Source organism: Poecilia latipinna, unplaced genomic scaffold (genome assembly GCF_001443285.1).
Source record: "Poecilia latipinna isolate Pla-1442-1.1 unplaced genomic scaffold, P_latipinna-1.0 Scaffold1548, whole genome shotgun sequence".
NCBI classification, from domain to species: Eukaryota; Metazoa; Chordata; class Actinopteri; order Cyprinodontiformes; family Poeciliidae; genus Poecilia; species Poecilia latipinna.
This window is the reverse complement of record NW_015114164.1, coordinates 68443-89903: the sequence shown is the minus strand read 5'-3', so window position 1 is coordinate 89903 and position 21461 is coordinate 68443. Positions and strand designations below refer to the sequence as shown.

At 37.9% G+C, this 21461-nt stretch overlaps 1 protein-coding gene across 7 annotated transcripts in view; it reads right to left on the bottom strand.

Annotated features, from left to right (window-relative positions):
* Nucleotides 1–11223: 11223 nt before the first annotated feature.
* The window catches only part of cep128 (centrosomal protein 128), a 60905-nt gene continuing 50667 nt past the window's right edge, over nucleotides 11224–21461 (bottom strand). For 5 of the 7 annotated variants that reach the window (XM_015058532.1, XM_015058533.1, XM_015058537.1 and 2 more), the window contains 4 exons: nucleotides 16727–16804; nucleotides 16459–16572; nucleotides 12878–12986; nucleotides 11224–11856 (listed from right to left, as the gene is read on the bottom strand). In XM_015058532.1, the coding sequence (XP_014914018.1) occupies nucleotides 11783–11856; nucleotides 12878–12986; nucleotides 16459–16572; nucleotides 16727–16804 (375 nt within the window). In that variant the 3' untranslated portion in view covers nucleotides 11224–11782. Of the gene's footprint in view, nucleotides 11857–12258; nucleotides 12713–12877; nucleotides 12987–16458; nucleotides 16573–16726; nucleotides 16805–21461 lie in introns of those variants that run through there. The other 2 variants (XM_015058536.1, XM_015058539.1) reach the window with 2 other exon arrangements.

Genomic DNA, 21461 nt, shown 5'->3' with positions numbered 1-21461 from the left:
TGAAGATTGTGTGTTTAGGATGATACTCGGCTTTAGTTCTCTACACCTATTTTGTAATGGTTGGACTTTCAGTAGAACACCTTATGGTGCATACTATGGACGTACATATACATACCAACCCAAACTGTTCTGCCACATATGTATTACTCATGCAAGAATTCCAGATTTTCCAGAGTTCCCAGTTTTAACGCGCTAATTAGTGGAGCTAATTTTTTTGTTTTTATCACTTTTGCTAACTTTGAAAACGTTCACCACACTTAGCTTCCCCTAAATTAATTTTCTTATATAAATTTGGTAACACTTTGATGAAGTGTGCATAAGACTGACATGAGAATGTCATAAACATCACATAACAGCTGTTATGAACATGAAGGAGTCTTCACGAATGTTTACAACCGTTAGGGAGTGTCATTCGGTAAATAATGACACTAACAAGCAAAGTTGCTTTATTGGACTTTTAATACAAGTTTTAATGCAAGTTTGCATTAACAGGGTCATTATTTTATGAATGATGCTTCATGACAACAGTCGTAAACATTCGTGAAGACTCCTTCATCTTTAAGACGGGTACTGCAGTCTCATGTCAGTCTTATGCACACCCCGTTAAAGTGTTATAAATTCTTAAATTACATAAATTAAATTAAAGCATTGATATATTTGGTTTTCTAATCTTTCAGCTGAGCAAAGTTTAGGAACCATACAAGAAACGGGAACAACAGAAAAGACTGTGCACAACATGATATCAACATAAATACAATATATAAAGGCATAATGGAACAATTAATTTGATGCTCAAAGGTTATAGTCTAAGGGCAAATATAATTTGAATTGAAATTAGCACTTTAGCATTAGCTTCAGCTAAATACCATGTTGATGTATTGCTTTAGCCAAACTGTTTATTTTTTCTATGTTGCGGGCAGACACACTTTTTTTTATATCTTTATCTGTAAAGAATCTTGGAACTGTTTTTCTTTTTCACTTCAGTTCCTTTCAGTCAGTCTGCCACCTAGGATCTCAAAAAAGTAACTCCAAATGTGCAGCTGCAAAGTGACAAAGTGTGGAAAAAGTTCAAGTGGTGTGAATTCTGTTACATAATTAAGAAGAAACATTTCCTCGAATGAGGCTGAGGGTGTGTGAGCTACATATGAAAACACCTGCTTCGCCGTTGCTCCGCTGTCATCTGTTGAGCATCATCATGCGTGCGAGGCTGCCGACAGCAGACCGTGACGCCGGCAGCGGCTCCATGAATACATCAAGCTGTACTTGTCAGGAAGCCGTGTTCAAAACTCTGCCTGCAACTCGATGTGTAATTCACCCGCCGCTTTGGGAAGACGGGCCTCCTGGCCAAGCTTGACAGTGTGATTGAATCCTGCGAGAATCCCAATGAAGTAATAAGTGTCTCAACCCCAGACCTTCCACCCTCCGCCGCCCCCCGCCATCTCCTCCTTTCACCCCAACCTGAACCAGATGGGAGGCACTGAAATCTGGGAATGCAACAAGGCGAGCAAACTTCAAACAGGTGAAGGTGACTGCGGCAAAAGCAGCAGGAAAACATGATAATTGATGCTGGCATATAATTGGTGATGCTGTCTAAAGAGGCGGTTTTGTATGCCACTCAAATCGGTTCTGCTGCGCTTTGAAAGCGGCGCGGTTTTGACCTGGCTGCCACAAACAGGCATTCTCATCATGGCGGTGGGAAAGAAAAAACCTCATTTTGACTCTTCTTTTAATTGAAGCTTTTCTTTGAACTTTACTGGATGGATATATTTAGTGCACAGAAACTCAGCTATAAGACACTTAAGTGAGACTGCAGATCCCAGTTGTTAAAGTTTCTGAATAAATACCCACATTGAGGTCCAGAAATATTAATACTTGTGGTTTTTGGAGAGCTAAAGCAATCTTTAAACTTGCGTGCAAGTCCTTGTTGATATTCTGCTAATGTAAAAAAAAAAAAATCAAACAATTTCACAATTGTAGTGTTTCCATTAAATAAAAAATTTAATTAAAGTCACGCGTGAATAAGTTTGTCCACACCATAAATCATTTAAAATCATGGCATTGTTGGAAGTAAGCAGAGATTATATTCATAATTCAGCCATCAAGAGATGTCTTATCTAAGCATCGGAGGAACAAGCTTACTTTGGAGCGGCTGCGTATGCTGTGTTTTGGAGAAATTATAGTTGGTAATTTTACAGAGAAGTTATGGATTCCACATGTTTGAATGACACAACTTTTTATGAACTGTGTGATGCTGTGAGAGCTCTGGTGGAGACAGCTTTGTCTGAAACCCTCCAAAAAACAAACGGTCAACCTCCTACAACTTTGTGTCGTCTTCTTTGTCGCTTCCACCAGTAGTAACAGCCAATTGTGTGACTCTGTATTTGAAAAACGTGTTTCCATTGCAGTTCAGTTTGTTTCAACTTTATATTTAGTCCATGTAACATTTTTTTTTTAAATTACCATGTTTCCATTAAGCAAATATATTTTTGTAATTTCAATTTGCACAAATTTAGGGTTAATGGAATTGCAGCTGACATGCCCTAGATTTAAGCAAAACATGAATTTCTATATTTAACTTATATTTTATGTAACATAGCATGTCTGAACCAGTGGAAAAATTTGTAGTTGGACACAAATAGTCGATACCATTTTATATAAAAGTTCCCCAGTTCCACTGGCAATAGTACAAAGACATAGAAAACATGAAATGTTCCACATTGTGCAAATTTTAGAGAACATTGTAGGAAGTTTGTATTTTTCATTAAGCATAAAAAAGGAACCCGAAGATGTTGGAAACATGTTTTGGGGGAGATATTTACATGATAGGCAACCTACCAAAAAAGCTTGACTTTGGGCAACATTTGGACATTTCAGCAACACCATGTCCCAAAACACACAACTAAAGTAGTGAAGAAATGGTTGACTAGAAAAAAAATCAGCTTAATGATCAGGGTTATGGTATGGAGACCTTTCAAACTTCCAAAATGAATGAGTTTTCAGCAACTATAAGACCTCTTGTCTTGCCTGTAGTTAGATAATCAAGGTTGTTTGATTGATTTTTGAGAAGAGTATAAGTACTTTTGAACTTGGAACAGTTCAAGTGTGAGTAACTTTTTTAAAAACAATAATGCCTCTTGTATATTGTGTCATTTCATTCAGGGAACAACATGGTTGGATAAAAATAATTTTAAATCTATCCAGGGTGTGAATAATTTTGGACTAAACTGCTCCACTGTGTGTAAAATCAACACTCTGATCTGAAGTGTCGCGGTTTCCGAGTTCAGTATTGTTGTAAACATTCATGGTGCAATCTCCAGCAGGAAGAGCATGCCGGGTCCAGACAAGTCGGCCCCGTTTATGTTATGGTCGTGTTGTTGATTAGGGACGTGTTTTATCCAAGACTTTTTCAAATTAGTTATCGATTTCCAACGAGCCGAGACTGCTGGGTTTCTAAGTTGAAGGTTTAATTACGCTGACCCTAAAGGTATGTGTTACGCAAACACTCGATAAAGATGAATTGATCAGATCCAAAATGTCTGGCGTTAATTTAGATAGAAACCCTCGTTCAGCCGCCAGGTTGGGATGAAATTCTTAAAAGCAATCTGATGGTGTAGATGAGGCAGAAGAATCAGGACTTGTTGATGACTGGGAGAAAACATCTCTCTAAAATGTGGTCTAGTTAAATCTGTCTGCACCCAAAAGCCCTGGGGCTAAAAAATACTGCTGTCAAAACAGACCTAACCTCTTCCTCATACTGTTCACTCATTCATCCCTGGACCAAACTATGCCCATCATAATCAGTGTGTTTACTCTTTTTCTTTTTCAGTCGGATCTTTTGATTTTGTCCCTGACATTCTATGAAAACTGTGTCATGTAAGAGAGACTAGAAATCCTGTTAGATAACAGTGGACAAACACTCATTTTCAACCTAAACTCGGTTAGAAATAATCTTTAATATTACTGTGATATTTTAAGGCGCTAAAACTGCTGCAATAAAAACAAGCTATTACAGTTATTTTGCTAACCCAGTTTTGGGTGAAAAAGAAACAGATTCGTTCAGCCGTCAGTTGATTAACCCAACATTTGAGTTTAAGTTTTCAAACCCAAAAATGGACTGACGAGAGGGAAAAAAAAAAATCCTAATTCTTATTTCCCAGCCTGCTATGGAAAGCATGTATAACACGAATCTCTTCAGTAGACATTATCTAGTGTCTTCCTTCTTTTATCCTTCCTTCTTTGAGACCTTAATTCGTTCCTTTCTTCCTTCTGTTTGCCCTCCCTCTTTTCCGTCCTTCTGTCTCCCATCTGCTTCCCTTCCTTAATTCCTTCTGTGCCTTACCTCCCTTCTTTCATTATGTGTTTCGTTTTTATATCCGACTCGTAAAGCTTGCTCACTCAAGAAATGTCTTTAATAATAATTCCACATTTTTTCCTTCTCCTTCATTTTTTTAAATTTTATTTTAGATGTTCTAAAAAAAAAAAAAACAAAGGACACAGAACTCTGGAAAGTTAAGTCTGGAATTTCTTGCTTGAAAAACATTTTTTTAAAACCTCCTTTCTCTCCCCTTTTCACTTATCTGTTCACAACTAATTCCTGCTCGTTCCAGTTCGTCACGCATCATTCAGCGGCCGCACCGACCGAGCTTTATGTCGTTTGCTCTCTAAATTTCATACGCACACCTTCTGAAAAAAGCAGAGCGGCATGAAATAAAAGTATAATAAATCAACTAAGAACGTACACACCAGTTAATACGGAAAGCCCTGGACTCCAGGCTCGGCTTGTTTTCATTAGACGTGGCGAGTGATAGCCTCACAACATCGAGTGCTGCTGCTAGCTTCATCCTAACCGTCGCCGTGGAGCTGCGCGCGCACGCGGGCTTCTGCGCGTGATTTAGCGCAGTCACTGGTCCTTACACGTAATGACGCTTGATGGAGGGATAAAGGGGGGAGATGAGTCTCCCACTCAGAGCGCCAGGAGAGGTCATTCTGCCATAACGAGCGGCAGGCCGAATGGCTGCCTGCATCTCCACCTGTCTGCCATTAAACATGAAAATCACTCCTCTCTGCCCCGTGACATTTGCATATTTCCAGCTTCCAAAGACATCATCCAGCGCCATATTCTATTTCAAAGAGGGTTATAAATACAAATAGAGAGTAAACAATTGCACAGAAACATATTTTCTTTAGGCTCAGGAGAGAAAATGAGCCTGATGTTGAGACTCGGGTGCAATAACCCGTTTGCTTATTGAAAAGACAGCGGCTGGATACACACTCAGCCCTTCTGGCTTAAATGAAAGAGCAGGCCGGCTTGACTGATTGAATGGGTTTGTAATGCAAGCCAAATAGATTTGTTCTAATGGGAATCAGCGGAGGTGATGGCTGCAGAGGCTTACGCCGGCATTAGAACAGCAGTAAACAGAAATGGCAACCACCCCATCATGTCCTGATTGCCTGTGAGCAGCAGAAGCAACGCCGAGGAGTTGCTGTGTTTACTAATGGTCGTTTTAGTGGGATAATATCCAGTGAGCCTTAAAGTTGCAAATATTAGCTGGAAGCAAAAGGTGATGAATGCGATGTTGCGGCTTTAAATCCTGAGTCACTTGATTGTGACAGACCATTAGTGAAGATTAGATATCTTTTCACTGCAGACTTAACTTTGAAAGAACCAAACATGAGTTAGTTAATTAGGAGGCCCTCTTAATGCTTTGCAATTTCCTTTTTCTTTTGTCAAATAGACACAACTGTTTCCGTAAACAGCCAAAAGTTGCAGGGAAACTAAAACTTTCTATCCATACAGTTTGTCAAGATAGGGCCATCCTTGTTGGGGTCATTTGTCCACTTAAATTTAGTTATGGACTTAGGTTTGACTGTGTCAATTGAACTAAACCCTTTGAACAACCTCTTCACCCTCTTGCCTGTTGTGGCGCTGTACCAAGAACTACTGAAGGACACAACATGAAGACACTGAACGTAACTTTCTTTTTCATAAAATGTAAACAAAAATGGAGTAGCGTGAGATTTTAGCAGTTTTGGAGCGGTCTCTGGTCTGCTTGCATTCACATATGCATTCGAATCGCACCACACCACTTCAATCGAACCAAGACCTAGGTTTTTAGGTGTAAAAAAAAAAAAAAAAAAAAGATTGCTTTTGTGGTCCGCATCCGAGTTCGATTGGTCATTCAATCCTCTCCAAACAAATCGGACTTTCTAGTGGACTAAACAGGGCTGATGTCCCCTCCCTGTGAATGCACAATCACACTCTGGTACCCCTAAAACCTAGGTGTTGTTTCAGTTGAAGTGAACTGTGGTGTGGCTCTGGTGAATGTCAGACCAGAGAATGCTCTAGAAGCAGGCAGCAGACTATAGCGCAGGGAATTTTGGGTAAATCCAACCAAAACAAATATGCTTCTCTAGCTCTAGGGATTTCTTTCAGTAGTTCTCGGTGCAGCGCCACCAAAAGCAAGGAAGAGGACAGGTTTTCAATTGCTTTGGATTCTTTGACAAAGTGCAGTGTGAAAGGGTTTATCTAACCAGGATGGTGGCTAAATACTTATCTCCTTACTTACTAGGTAAAGGACCTTTGGAACAACAAGCACAAGGTGACTTCAGAAAGTGATCACAGCTAATCACTGTGTTGTTCAGGGTGCAGCAACAGATTGGAGAGGTCAGACTGGATGTCAGTGCAGAGGGCGAGGGGTTCTCTGTTTCTTAATAAGCTACTGGTGGCACAGACCTGAGGGAGAAGATGTGCCAGCCTGGAGAGAGGAGGGCAGGAGTAGCCTCAAGCTGTCTACACGTTTAAGTTGGAAGTATTTTTGTACATTTGCATGTTTTCATCACTGCCTCCGACTCAGGTTAGGTCCTGATTGCTCAGCAAATCTGCATATACACTTGTGGTTGGTATAGAAAAATGCATGCGTGGATGGATGGATGTGTGTGTGGAGAAATCGATTGTAAGCTCATGAATAAGTCTGAGAGCTGAATTATTCTGAATGTCACGCAGCAATCCATTCTGACAGATGTGCGCTCAGGTCGGAGGATTGCAAAACTCTCCTATAGTTGTTGTTTCATGTAGACGGTGGATCTTCCTCTGCTGGGAAACACAAACACGAACCAAAGGCGAGGCGGCAAATTTATTCATCAGTGTCTTACCCGGATAAAGTGGAGTTAAGTTAGACTAATGGTGGGGCAGAATAAAAATGCGGAGAGCAGTCTGTTGGGAGCTGCAGAACTGATCCTGTAGTCTGAGTGCGCTTTACAAAGTGGGGCTGCTTTTCCACGGGATGTACCTACAGTGCACCAAGACATAGATCACAAGAACGGAAGGCTGATTACTTGTGATTGTGCGTGAGTGACTCAGCCAAACATAGCAGATTTTCTGTGCTTCAGCGGATGTGAGAATATCAGCGCAAGGATGAATGACTTTCAGATTACTCATCATCGTTATGTAAACCTGAGCAGTTTGAAGGCGAGGAAATAACACTAAGGTGAATCTGAAGCATAAAACGAGTGGTGTTTGTACTCAGCCCCGTCCATAAGATGCGCAGTACTAATTTTCTGATATGTTTTGCCTGTAGTTTGGTTTATGTGATGGCAATGTTCTCTATCAAGATGCAGAGGCTTTCCTAAAACATCTGGACCTCACCAAGTTTCATATATTTTGGGGCCTTTTGGAGCAAAAAGAAATGAAAACAAATGTGCACCATACGTTTCCGACCCTCCTCCTCAAAAAATTCATTTGTCCTTTTCTTTAAAGGGACTTTTGGGGGGCTTTTTATCATGTTCTAATGTTATTCCCTCATCAAAAACATACCTGGAGTGTTGCCTTGATTCTTTCATGCACATTTGAGAAATATTTTATTCTCCTATGGCAACCATTCAACTGTGCAAAACACCTGGATGGACATAGCTCTGCCTTCAAGGCACATCTCCTCCTCTAAGCTCAGTTTTTAAACTTCCACCTCACAGAGCAGCTTACCACTGTGACTTCCCCATTCAGTTCCTTCAGACTAGCCAAAAGCAATTAGCAAACACCTGGTGGAACTGCACATCAGCTGAGCTCGTTATAGAAGCTGCTTCTCAGTGAAACACAGGTAAAAACATAGTTAAAAATTAATAGAGGAGCCAAGTTGTGATGACTTGCTGAAGGCGGAGTTTCAGAAATTGCTGGAGTTTCTTAAAGAGAGAGAGGCCAAAAGTGCCTTGAAATTGTCAAGGCATTAAATTACAAATTTCTTTTAAGTAATATTTGATATATATATTTGTACTCTCTATACTCTGTTATCAGTTGTTAAAATAGGACTTTGTGGCTGGAAAACACGTAATAGTGCCCATGTTCTACTGTCCCATTAAGTCACAATATGACGCTGAAGTTTGTACCCTCAAAGGTCCAAATAATTCAGGTACTGTATACTTTGTTTTCCCTCTAGACCTGTGTTTGAGATTAAGTCAGAAGTTAGGGGAGGAAACACTGCGGTGAGGCCTGAATGGAGGCTTGCAGCTCCGGGCTCAGCTGACTTTGCCTCATAAAGCTAGGACTCGTAACACGGCCCCATAATTGCACGGGTTGCACAGCAATTTGTTTCCACTTTGTTATTAAGTCCTTTAAAAATGAGACATTTCCATTTAGAAAATGTTTAGATAAGAGGGCTTTAGAACTGCAAAATGCCAAAGCTTTCATAAGCTTTGACTTTTAGAAGCGGCCACTTAGCTGTCACAATTTTCTCTCTCTCTTTCTCTGAATATTATATTCTTCAGCACAAAAGACACCCACAGCAGCTTCAAACACAAGAACACAAAGCTCTGGCCCCTTTAAAGCACCACGAGCACTCTCTTAAGAAGTTGGGAGTAGTAAATGTGTTTTCTTTCCCCCTAAAGATTAAAAGTAACATACAACTCAAGGGAAAGTGAAGGATCAGTCAACAAACTGCCAGAACCAGAGCCAAGTTGAAACTTTTTTCACTTTGTCACATTACAACAAACTTCAATGTATCGTACTAGAATTTTATACTCAACACCAACACAACATAGTGTCAGACACTATTAAAATTAACACTATTAATACAAATATATGCCAGTTATGTGATTTTCTGAGAAAAAAAAATCTTGTGAAATGAAAAAAATTATCCTGCACTTCACAAATATGCACAACAATCAGTAGAAATGCTGTAAAGTTTGTGGTTGCAACATCATAAAATAAGAAAAAGGCCCTGTGTCTGATTAGTCAAAAATAGACTTTAGAAGAGAGAGAGAGGTGATACATAGTCATGCACAAGATATAACATCGTGTTTATTTTTACCAGGAGGTGAAGAGATTGCACTGAAACACTTTCCAATAGAAGAAGCTGGAATAAGAAAAAGTATCCTGTAACTTTCTTTAAGTATATGCAACTGCTAAATTTTAGAACCATGCAGGATGCAAGTAGTCAAGAAAGACCTGCTCTTGTCTTTTTTGAGCCCCTATGGATCCATTAAGTTAAATTTTAAACAAGATAAAGGAAAAGGACTGAAGAATTGCGTCAGAAAAGTCTCAGTCTCAAGTTACACAGAAAATCTGGAACTCTGTATGAGGAAAAGCAGGAAATGTCTGTAACCTTCTAATATTTATATCTGAATTCTCTGCTAGCAGGAAGAGGCAAACGTTTACACTGATAAAGGGGTTTGGAGCCTAAAATATTTTCAATGTTCTTGTATTCTGTAGGAAGTTTTAATAACTTCTTTTAGAGCCATGAAAATAAAAGTATTAAAACAATTTCTAAGTGGATCATGATTTTAAAGCACTTTTTGGACAGGAAAAAAAGCCTTTGCTTACTTTCTGAAAGCAAATGCCACCAAGGTAGCTGCAGGAATAAAGTTCAGCAGGCAAAAAAACAAACAAAAAAAGCAACTTTCCTTTACAGTGTTTTTCACTTTTTGTGTCCTCTTTGAGTACAAAACATATGATGTTCAACAAATTGCTTTAAATCAGAAACAGCTGTTTCCAAACATGTTTCAATTGCATAAAGGGATTTTCTCAGTGTCTGAGCCAAGTCAATGCTTGGTTTCAGCTGCTGTCTGACCGGAGAGCAGTACCAATGATTTGAAGTGACGTTTTAGAGCCAGACAACAGATGTGTTTTCATTACAAATGTGTGCAAGCTTTGTCGATAATCTGCTAATGTAAAAAAAAAAACAACAACAACTTTGCAATCGCTATGTTTCCATTCAATGAACAAACATTTAAGTCATTAACATTTATGGCGGTGACAGACGTAAGTACATGAGCTATATCCACATTTCAGCAATGGGACTGATGCTAATCAGCAGTCATAAAGAGAGATGCTGCCGTCTTATTCAGGCACTGGAGCAACAAGGTCCTTATTATTGGGACCTTGGGATCCATAAAAGCGATGGATTCAAAACTTGAATGACGAACTCAACTTTTGATGAACTATACAAGGGCTCAGCTGCACATTGTCAAAGCAGGACAGCACCAACAAATGTGTGTACAAACTGGTGTGACACAGAAAGTGCTTCCATTTATTTCGAAATAGGCATGTTTCTATTAAGCGAATCTATCTTTATAATTGGAAATTTTTGGTCAATGAAAACGCAGCTATACAAGTCCTTGAAAAAACCTTCTCACAGTTTAAAGTGTAGCTTAACCCTCTCAAGGAAAACAGATTGATTGGGAGAAAAGTGAAACTTGCTACACAGCTGCATGGCTCATGTACAAAAACCAGGTTATTCTGGTTGTCACGGTGAAGAATTGCAGTCAAACTGGGCTCATGAAAATGTTCTTAAATCCCTCCACAGGGTGCCAGTTTATTAATATCTCTGACATTTCTCCTTTCTTCTCTTAACTGGAAAAATCTCCATCTAAATCTTAATTTTATAACCTAAAATTTGAGCTGGTGTCACTGATTTTGTTTTATGCAGCAATGTCGGCACTTGATAATCAAAATGTAACACTTTTTTAAAACTTGTGTTATCTGCTGCATTGTGCTTGGATATGAATATTACTATCACTAGCAACATGTTTTAATACAATAAAAAATAGCAAAAATAGTTTAATATTGTCAATGTTATTTTTAACAAATGTAAAATAAGGGGTAATGATTTTAACTTAATTCCTGACAGATATTAGTAAAAAATTTACTTTGACAACTTATGGTAATAAATGCTTAAAATATAAGTTTTATTTAATAAATGTAAGGTTAAAAACAAAGAACATTTAAAAGCAAAGACATTTTATAAAATACATATTAGAAACTGTGACCTTACTTCGCAGTGCATTTGTGGAACAATTCATAAAAACAGACATCTGTACTCGTTTCCTTAAATATATACTGCATCACACAAAAATGAATAAATGGTCAAACATTTCATGATGAACACAGTACAAGAAGTTAGGAAAAACAACTGCAGCTTGTTGAAAAGGCACCAGAGTTTTGTTGGTCGCTCAAAAGTTTTAGCACAAACACATTGGCATGATGACAGATGACAACAGCGACACGTGTAACAGTAAAATATATTTTGGCCTCAAGCTTTATAAATATTTTAAATACAGGTTCTTTTAAATGACATCAAAAGTCTTCACAGTTATGCTTCTCTCACAGCGAAAAGACAAGCCGCTAGTCCTTCAGTGTTTAAGAAATGTCTCTAACGTTCCTGAGGTACTTGGAGGGGGATTAGCGTTGAACCAGGGACCTCTTACCACAGCGGAGCAGGTTGTGGGTGAGCATCAGGCGGCAAGAGATGCTGAGATTTGTAGAGATCTGCGTAAAGGTTTGGTCATCCCTGAACTAATGCGTGAGAGGTCGAGACCCCTCGCCTTGGGCATCATCCAGGTCTGTGGCGGTCAGGCGTCGGGGAGGGGCTGCGGCAGGGAGGAATAAAGCACGACAAGCCAAACGTAAACAGACATGCTCAGTATTTTAGTGCTTGATGAGGGTTCTGCTCCGTCTTCTGAAAGTTGTCATGCGTGTTTACCCGTTATCCACGCTTTCTCACTCAGAAAGTAGACAATTTTAAAAGGTAGTATGGAAATATCAGTAAAAACCTGTCAGTTTTGATAACAGTTGGGTCTTTTCCAGGTGTGTTAAGTTGTGCCATACACTGCAAAAACTAAGTCTTACCAAGTACTTTTGGTCTGGTTTCGAATGTAGATGTCTTAGTACGCTTCAAATAGTCCAAATAACTTACAAGTAACCTCTCAGCAAGAAGTAGAAGCTTGTTTTAAGTCAATAATTCCTTAATATTGTTGATAAAAACATCCCAGTTCCACTGGCAGATCATTTTATTTACAGCAAGACATTTTTCCCAAATGTTACCAGTTAGAAAAATGGGATAATCAATTACTGCAACACTAATTATATGTCAAGGTAAATGTGAGTCTTTGCATTTTTTGGAATATAAAAATCTTCAGATTTGTGGTTGTGGAAGAAGTAAGAAGCTGCAGACAGGCACTTTATCTGATTTTTGTGATACATATTTAAATATTTAATCTTTAAGCAAGAAGTAGCAAAACTAAATGTTGAAATCTACATGTTAACATCTTCTCATACGTTTAGAGAAGGAGGCGAGGTCCTTCTGCAGGGAGCGTCCATGTTTTCAAACAGATTTCCTAAAACCTGCTGCATTCACGCCGCACTGTTTTGACACACTCAAATCCAGCTGGACTTAAGTTTTTCAGCATGCGGCAGCTGCCCTCTACTCGACTTGGCTTGGGAAAACTGAAGAGAATAAATATCCTTATGAGATCCGAGAAAGGGCTGAGAAATTAATGTGCAGGTGGAAAAGATGGGAAATTTTAAATCTGATTACAAAAGGAAAAGATTAAAAGGAGGAAAGAGAGCTATGATCAAAAGGTTCCCAGCAAGAAAGGGATGCACACTCACAGAGACAGTCAGGCCTCACTGTGCTGCTCAGGAATGTGCTGGGGCCTTTGATGGAAGAAGAAAGAGCAGCTAGTCTCAGACTCCTGGAGGTGGCATCTAACTTTGCTTCCTGGAAATACAAAAAATGGAAGAAAAAAAAAACTTTGTGAGGAAAAACAAAAAAAGACTGTCATTATGAGGCATAAATAGTGGGGCAACTTTATCTGCTGGGTACCTGAAATAACTATTTTTTAAGGCCAAACTTCAGTCGCTTTCTCACAGCTGGAAATCAGAGGCAAGGCTAATAGAGCTTTTATTGAAACTGTCACAAAGATGTGTGTGTGTGATCACTGCAGGTCAGACTCCAGGCTTGTGCAACTGCTGCATTTCAAAAATTTTGTTCGATAATGTTATTTGCTTATCTGGTGGCAAATTGAATGAACAGACAGTCAAAAATGAAACAAAGTTTGTAAGGAAATTGAAATCTGGGATCAACACAATTTGATCTAAAAAAAAAAAAAAAGGGTAATTTTTTTTTGGACCATGTTGGGCTTCTAAAGCAATTAATATGTTTTTATGTTTAGTAATGTCGATACACAGCAAAAACACAACATGAAGACTGAAGGAAATCAAACCCACTGTGTAGTTTTTGTTTTTTGCTTAAGTGTACATCTGGACAAAATCAGATTAATTTTAAGGCTTTTAATGATTTATTTGAACTTTTTTTTCACCAGTTGGGTGTATAAAAACAAATAAAATTTCAATATATTTTTTAAAAACATGAACTCGAAGCACAAGTAAATTTTTTTCTGAATAATTCACACAATGTCAAAATGATTAATGCAGGCTCCAATAAATATACTTTCTTAGCTATATTTGATTAAATGGCAGTTAGGCAGAAACTACACTCTTTTTTGTAGCGCTCAACAAGTTCTTGGTGTAATTTTAATTGCATATTTGAGTACTCATTTTATCTCAAGTGGTACAGCCCATTTTAATTCGTTGGTTTTCCCAGTACGGTCCTGGCTTTTAAGTATAGCTCGCAAATTTTCAATAGGTTCAAGATGAGTTGTTTTAAAAAGCTACTGTTTGTCTGATTTAATTCCAAAAAACTGTTCTGATGTACGTTTATATTCATGCTTTGTTTTCCTAAAGTGGATGAAGACAGTTTACTTAGCAGTCCGTCTTCCTCTTCTCACATTCTTTTTTTTAAATTCCCCTATTAACTTTAACTTGAAGTTAGCATTAGCTTCTGCTAAACACTGTGCTGGCATAGCGCTTTAGCGTCAGTGACACTAATGTTCATTACTACTGCTTTAGGGTTAATGCAACTAACTTTTTGCAGTGGTACCGATCTCTGATATTTTCTTTAATCTGAGGCAGACAGTTTTGCTGTTCCAACAGCACAATAATCCCAAAAACACATAAAAATAGATTTAACACGCTAACATTAGCCTTCTGGAAGGGCCCTCAACCCAAATAATATTCTAAAAATCTATGGCAGGACACTAATTTTTTTAAGTAAGCTCTATTCATTCTTATCAGACGATCAAATTATCCCACCAAAAGTAATACATACATTTACAAAACTGTAATTATTAGGGCCTATTACTATAGAAAATACAAAATTGAAATTAGTGCAACAAATTCTTCAAGAAAGTCTGTTTTATTACTAGTCCACCCTGAAATAAAGTAAAATTCAAATGAATTATTAAAAGCCCCAAGTTACCATTCTTGCTGATGATGTGAGCATATAAGCATCTGACTGGAACTGTACATAGATTACAGATCAACAATTGAACCTGTGAACGTTTTCTTCCACCTGTTTTTGTTTAAACAAACCACAAGTGAGCAGCAGTCATTAAGCTGATGCAAATGTCACTTATCACTTATCATGGGAGTCATTAAGCAAAGTGAGAGGTAATCTAGAAGAGCAAAACCACTTATAGAGTGACTGCACGACTATTTAGAGGAGGTTGCAAACTGCTGATAGCAATCAGCTGTCAACAGTGATGTCTTAATGGCTCCCCCGACTGTTTTTCCAGCAAAGAACATAAATGGGGCAATTAAAGGAGACTGGTAATCGTTAGGTTTCATTTGAACGTCCACATGCGCTGCTGTGCACTCGGACCTTCTACGAGACATTACTGCCACCTGAAATTATTCATTTATTCATAGAACTTGTAAATGAGGTGCGGTACATGCAGTAGCTTGTGTGTGGGTGAGTTATTCATGAAAATGCTGTCAGAGTTAGAAAATCCTTATCCAAACTGCCGCTGTTCGAACAAAGCAGTGCTATTAGGTGGACCTGGATAAAGGGCGGTGTTGGTGAGAAGCCCAGTTTTTTAAAAGGAATTAAACATTTCACTCTGTGTGTGTGTGCGTGTGCATGTGTGTGTGTTCTTGTTTATGTGACCTCCCGGACCTTTTCAGATCAACATGCCTTATTGGAACAAAACCTTTGATTCCCTGATTAAACTGGACATCAACAAACATAAAGGTGCAAAAATGACTGTAAATAAAATACAACAATCCATTTTCAAAAGCAGAGCTGTCCAAGCTTAGCCATATGGAATTTCAAGATGAAAGTAACTGAAGGACATAAAAATCAGATTTAAAAAATAAAATAAAATAGAAATGCGGAAATACATCCATCATTCCATCCCCCCATAAAATCAACTAAACATGATGTTTTCATGAAATGAACAAAGTGGTATGATTGGTGAAGAGATCGCTAAATCACATCAATACGAAAAATAAAAATGCTGTATTAAAAAAAGGCGTCCAGTTTTCTACATTTTCTACAATGTGATTAATTAAAATATCTAGGATTCTACCTATAATTTTCCAGTTTATGAAAAATTTAATTTGTAAAAATCTTGCCACAAAACACCGATATACTAAACAAACACCTGTTTTGATGAGCCAAATTTGGATCGAGGGCCACATAAAACCATTCTAAGGGCCACAAATTGGACACCCCTAGTCTATACTCCCATAGCCATGGGGGGAATCAAATTTTGTCAAGGACAACTAGTCAGGTAAGAACCCTGTCCCTATCACCAATGGTTACTGGCCCATAGACAAAGAAGACTGGACAAATTGCAAATGAGACCGAGTCCTCTTGAGAAAGGTGGAGATTTCCCTGCTTTCTGCAACAAAATCCTCCAGGAGCAACGTGAAAAAAGGTCGACACCCTTGGGAACGTTTTATACAGCAGAAACTGACAGAAACACAAATCTAAAGAGACAGCAGGGATCAATCCAGAGGTGTAAAGGTAAACAGTTTTCAATTTTATAGCCTGAACTACTGAGGGATTTTACAGACAGAACTATTAACTCACTGAATGTCCTGTTATTATTAACAATTAGTTAGCAGCTCTTCCATCTGTTGAGCTGTCTTGATCCAAACTGTTTAAAGATCCAGGGTTCCCAGGACAATAAACCAAGGCCTTCTTTGGTAAGCAGTTCTGATAAACACTTCTCTGATTTCCACATTTCTAGTCAGCTTTTTGGGACAAATGGCATTATTTAAATGAATCGAAGTCAATGCAACAGCTTAAAGACATAAATACAAATGTGTGTGTCTATATTGTGTCCTACTCTGTACTCTTGGATTTTGCGTTTGGACTCGTCCAGCTGGTCCTGCAGGTCCCGGACGATCTCTTTGTATCTACCACACCGCTGCTCTACAAACGCCATCTGCTGCCGTGATTCCTGAACAAACCGAACAGAGGCTGTTGTCACAACCAAGCAGACGTGAGACTCCGCTGTTTCCAACCAAGCGGAGCTTCCTAAAGCCTCAGCAGTGCTGAGCACTGAATTCAAAACAGTTAGAAAAAAGATCCGCATGGACCTGATATCAACCCACCTCCAAATCTTTGAAGTCGTCTAGCAGACAATGTTTTTCTGGAACCGACTCCAAGTGCTCCAGTGCTATTCTCGTGTTCTATCCACAGGCACACACACAAACACATATATATGTATATAAAATCAGTCTAACAGGGAGGGAGTTCAAGGAAACATAATCCACTTATCTCATATTGGAATCTGAATCTTGTAATTAAAAGATAAGAACTGCAATGCTTCAGAACTTGTCTAAAATTGATTACATTTTTTAACTTCCCATACATTGCATATAACTCTGTTACTTAATGATACCTTCAAGGTACATAAGGTACAAAAGAAAATCTAGAAATTAAAAATAAGTGCAAGCATAACCAAGAAAAACCTGAAAAAAAGAGTAGCGAGGATGGAATAATCAAACAGCGTGAAATGAGATTGTTCAAGGTTCACATTAAAACAAGATAACTTCTGACAGCTGCACACTCTGATGAGATATTTATGGGTGTTTCAGCTCTGCAGAGTCAACTGGCAGCTTTATAAAAACAGACAAAGAGTCTAAAGCAGATTCTGTTAGCTGTACGGTTGCCTAGATTTCATGCCTTCCTATTTTACAGTTTCATATGTTATTAGACATTTTGGAAAGATTAACTGCTGTAATAGAAAATTTCGTTTTCAGTCTTATTTCATTTTGGAAGGAACTGATGATACTTTTTCTAATTTATTTACGGATTATATCTGCTTTGTTTTTGTATTTCTGCAAGATGTGTTTGTCCATTAAATAAGTTTACAGATAATGTTTAGATGTTTCCACAGTTGTGATAGCAGAAGAGACCTGAAGGCATCTTGGGTAAAATGCTTGATCTGGTAATTGTCTTAAAGGACCGATGTGTGGAATGTAGTTTGTACCCTGTTTGACCTGAACCCATGACTAACTGACAAAGAAGAATTAGAAGTTTCTCCTGAAATCCTTATCAGCTCTCTTTCCTGCCATAAAATCATCCCCTCCAGGAGGTGAGGGGATAGTTCATAGGGTGGGGGTCAGGATTGTCTCTGTGGTCCATCTGGTAGTAGAGATAAGATCAGACTTTGGGTGGGTTTTTGTCTTGCTGTGACTATATAACGATGTGATGTGTGTTGTTCAGGGCTCTTCTCCTGACTGCGCTCAGTGAGATGGGTCTTCGAACACTTTTGCCTTCGAATAAAGAAACTTAAAGACAAAGATTAATCTTTCTCTTATTATTGAAACAGCTTCTCATTCTTTGATAATGAAATTTCCATAACACTGCTTTAAAAGAACTTGAAAAGTTATGCACATGGAAAACTTTAGACTATATGCAGATGTTTATCCAGGGAGTTTTTAGGTATTCAAAAGTAAAGAATAGTTTTATTTTCTTTAGCTATAGCAACTTTAACTAGTAAATCACTATCATTCTACAAAATATAATCATTGTGTCTCTAGTGTACCAAAATGTGCTTCACCTCTGACTTCTTTAGACTGCCTCTCAGAAACAAGATTTGCCTATCAAAAAGATTCGAAGCCGTCTAATCCGTATATTTCCTGGCTTTCTGAATATCAGCATTTGTTGTTTTCATATTTTGTCAGAACAAATAGAACACTTTGATTTGAATGCTTTGGTCATTCAATATCAACAGTCTGTTACAAAAGAGAAATTGCTCCCCATTGTGGACAGAAAAGATTGATAGACAAAATCAAATTTCAGCATCAAGATTTCTTAACGGGTTGGACAATAGATGTTCTTGTTTTCTTATCTGTGATGGTATTAAAGTTCATCAAAATGGTTAAACTCACAGTTTGCATATCTAATTTAGATTTCTAAATACTTGAAGTAACTTTGGAAAAACTATGGGGTAACAATTAGGCCTGTTTCAATAAGCAATAAATCAATCGCATGAGAAATTAAAATAAACTCAACTTATGTGATTTATAGTTCTCTTTTCTCTTTCTTTCTCCTAAAAACTGGATGACAAAAGTCTACAGTCTGGTGATTTGCTCTCAACTAGGTATTTTTTTATGAAGGGCATAATTCATTTCATTTGTTGTTTGTTATTTTGTTAATATATGTTGGATATTTAAAATATCTTCCAGTTCCACTGTTAAATGTTCATTATAATTCAAAGTTTATTGATCTTTGAGATTGTGTTCTTGCATTATTATGGCATTAGCATTATAATATTACTTGAAAATGGTCTCAAAACAATGTTATCGTTTATCACAATAACTTCTGGGACAATTTGTCATCCAGCAAAATAACAAGTAAACTAATGTTACCAATGTAACAATTTGGACCAATACTGATATCCAGTATTATTTTTCTTACCGATATTTACATGTATTGTATGTAGTATATTATATTATTTCCCTACCCTTTCGACATTGAAAAAACAACCACACCATTGGCATTGCTTTTCTGCTTCAGTTAAGCACTCCTCAGTCTTGCGCTGCATCACTGTCACATGGCTAAACAAAAACCACATGACACAACCTCCTCCAGAAATACAAATGGCACCAAGATGAAAATAAAACATTTGTTAACATCGGCCTAGTTTTAGTTATCAAGCCAATACCAAGATGTTAAAAAATGACTAACATCTGCTGATAACAATGTTAATGGTGATATCTCATGTATCCCTCCTATGGGGGTTTATTAATAGGGGCTGCAACAGAGGAAAGCCTAGAGGTTGGTAGTTAGAAAATAACCTTATGAGACAGGACAGGAAGTGCATCCATTTTAGCTCAGATGCTGTTTACTTTCTGAGAATGAGTCTGGGCTTCTGCTCCAGGTTTTGTCAACTCTCTCGGTCAGAAAGATTTGCCAGCTACTCACCAAAGAGCTGTCTAACCAGGGAGTTCACTCTGAGGCTGGAAGGATGTGCAATATTTATTTCTATTGGAATTCTAAATATTAAGCATTCTGAAAAAAACTATCCTGCTTAGAGACTGAGACGTTTTGGTAAATAAAACAATGCAATCAAATTTTAACCAAGTTGATCCAGGCCAGGTTAGTCTGATTAGGTGCATTGTCTCATCTCAGCTTGAGCTGGCTGGTCAGTCAATCATCTTTTCCCCATGCTTCATCACATCCCATCCCTGACTCTGCTCTCAAAAGGACTCACAAGTCAGAGTTTTTGCCACATCCGTTAGATAGCTGCTCAGAAAAATATTCTACTATTTTTCAGCACCATTTGTTTACTCTTTCCAGAGAACTGAGAATTTCAAAATGCATGAGAATATCACCATCTGGGACCAGTGTATTACTTTGAGATCTCACATTCTCTGAGATATTGCAAGCAAAGGAGGGAACAATGATACATTTGTAGTCACTGCATCTGGGCAAGCTAAAGAGCCATATTTGGTTTAATCTAGTGTTACCCTAAGATGTTTTTTTTTTACAATTCTTGGTCAGAATAATGAAGTATTTCCATAGGAGTAAGAATAAATATATTGAAGATCAACTGTTACACGTTGCTTTACACTACAATGTCTTTAAATGCGAGACTGCCAAACTGGGTATAGAGGATGGGACTGGTGAGAAATGTCAGGCATTCCTACTTTGAGTTTTTAAATCAGATTTCTTTTTGTTGTAATTTAGAACTTTTATAACTTTTGACTGAAGTAAAACACAATGCAGTTAAAATACAACATCCAACCAAAAAGCAATGACAATGAATGGAGACTTTTACTTTTCTCTTTTTGACAAGCAGAACCAGCCAGTGTCCTTGTTCTGTTACACTATAGTTATGTGACGATGTGCTATTTGGAAACCTCAGTATATACAGGGATGATACGAGTTTTCAAAAATTTGAAAATTACTGCATCAGTCTTAGTTAAACAGTGACGGATTTGTCAGGCCCACTGTTGGGTCTCGACAAGATTCTTACCAATTTCCCAAAAATGGGTCTTTCGGATACTAGTATTTGCTGCAAACAATTTTTAGACCTGACACTCCATATTTTATTCTCCATTTGTCTGCCTTTGCTCATTTTCAGACGATCCAGTACAAAACTACAATCAGTACAGAAAATAGACAAAAAGAAAGCTGAAAAAGCAGAATAAGCTTAACCCCTTAACTGTCACCACTAAAACACTTACCAATGGGTCCATGAGGACACCAGCATCCTCATGGACCCATTTATACCTACTGAACACCTTGAAAGTAAAAACACCAGATCATTGGAAGAAAAACATAAGGAACAAAATTAGAACATCTTTTTTTAGAGGTGTTCTAACATTAGGTGTAGGGTTAGATGTAGATGATTCATAATTAAGAATCATCTACATCTACAGTCAGGCAGAACAACAGTATCCTTATTTCCCTAATGGATAACATTTGTCAATGGGAAACGCCAAATATAATTTCTGCTTTTAAATGGGACTGATTAGATTGTGGCAGAATATTTGATTATTTTACAGAAATTCAACTTTACGGTGACTTTGTAGTAATAACAGGACCTGTACCATGACAGAAATGAAGACAATTGAATATGTAGCAATGCTCTCTACAGACTTAACCCCTAGTGCTGAGCATATTTGTACATAAAGCGAAACAGAAGTGAGCCAATGGTGAGGACTAACGTCGTCTATCCAACAAGCAATACATTTTCAATTATCCATGATTAACACAAAAAACCTAGCTAGTTAGTCTTGTCTTGAGTCACACAATGCAATGAAGATGTCTGCGCGCCACTCGAACTTTTGCCTGACAGAACAAAAATAAATACTACACAGAATAGACTAGATT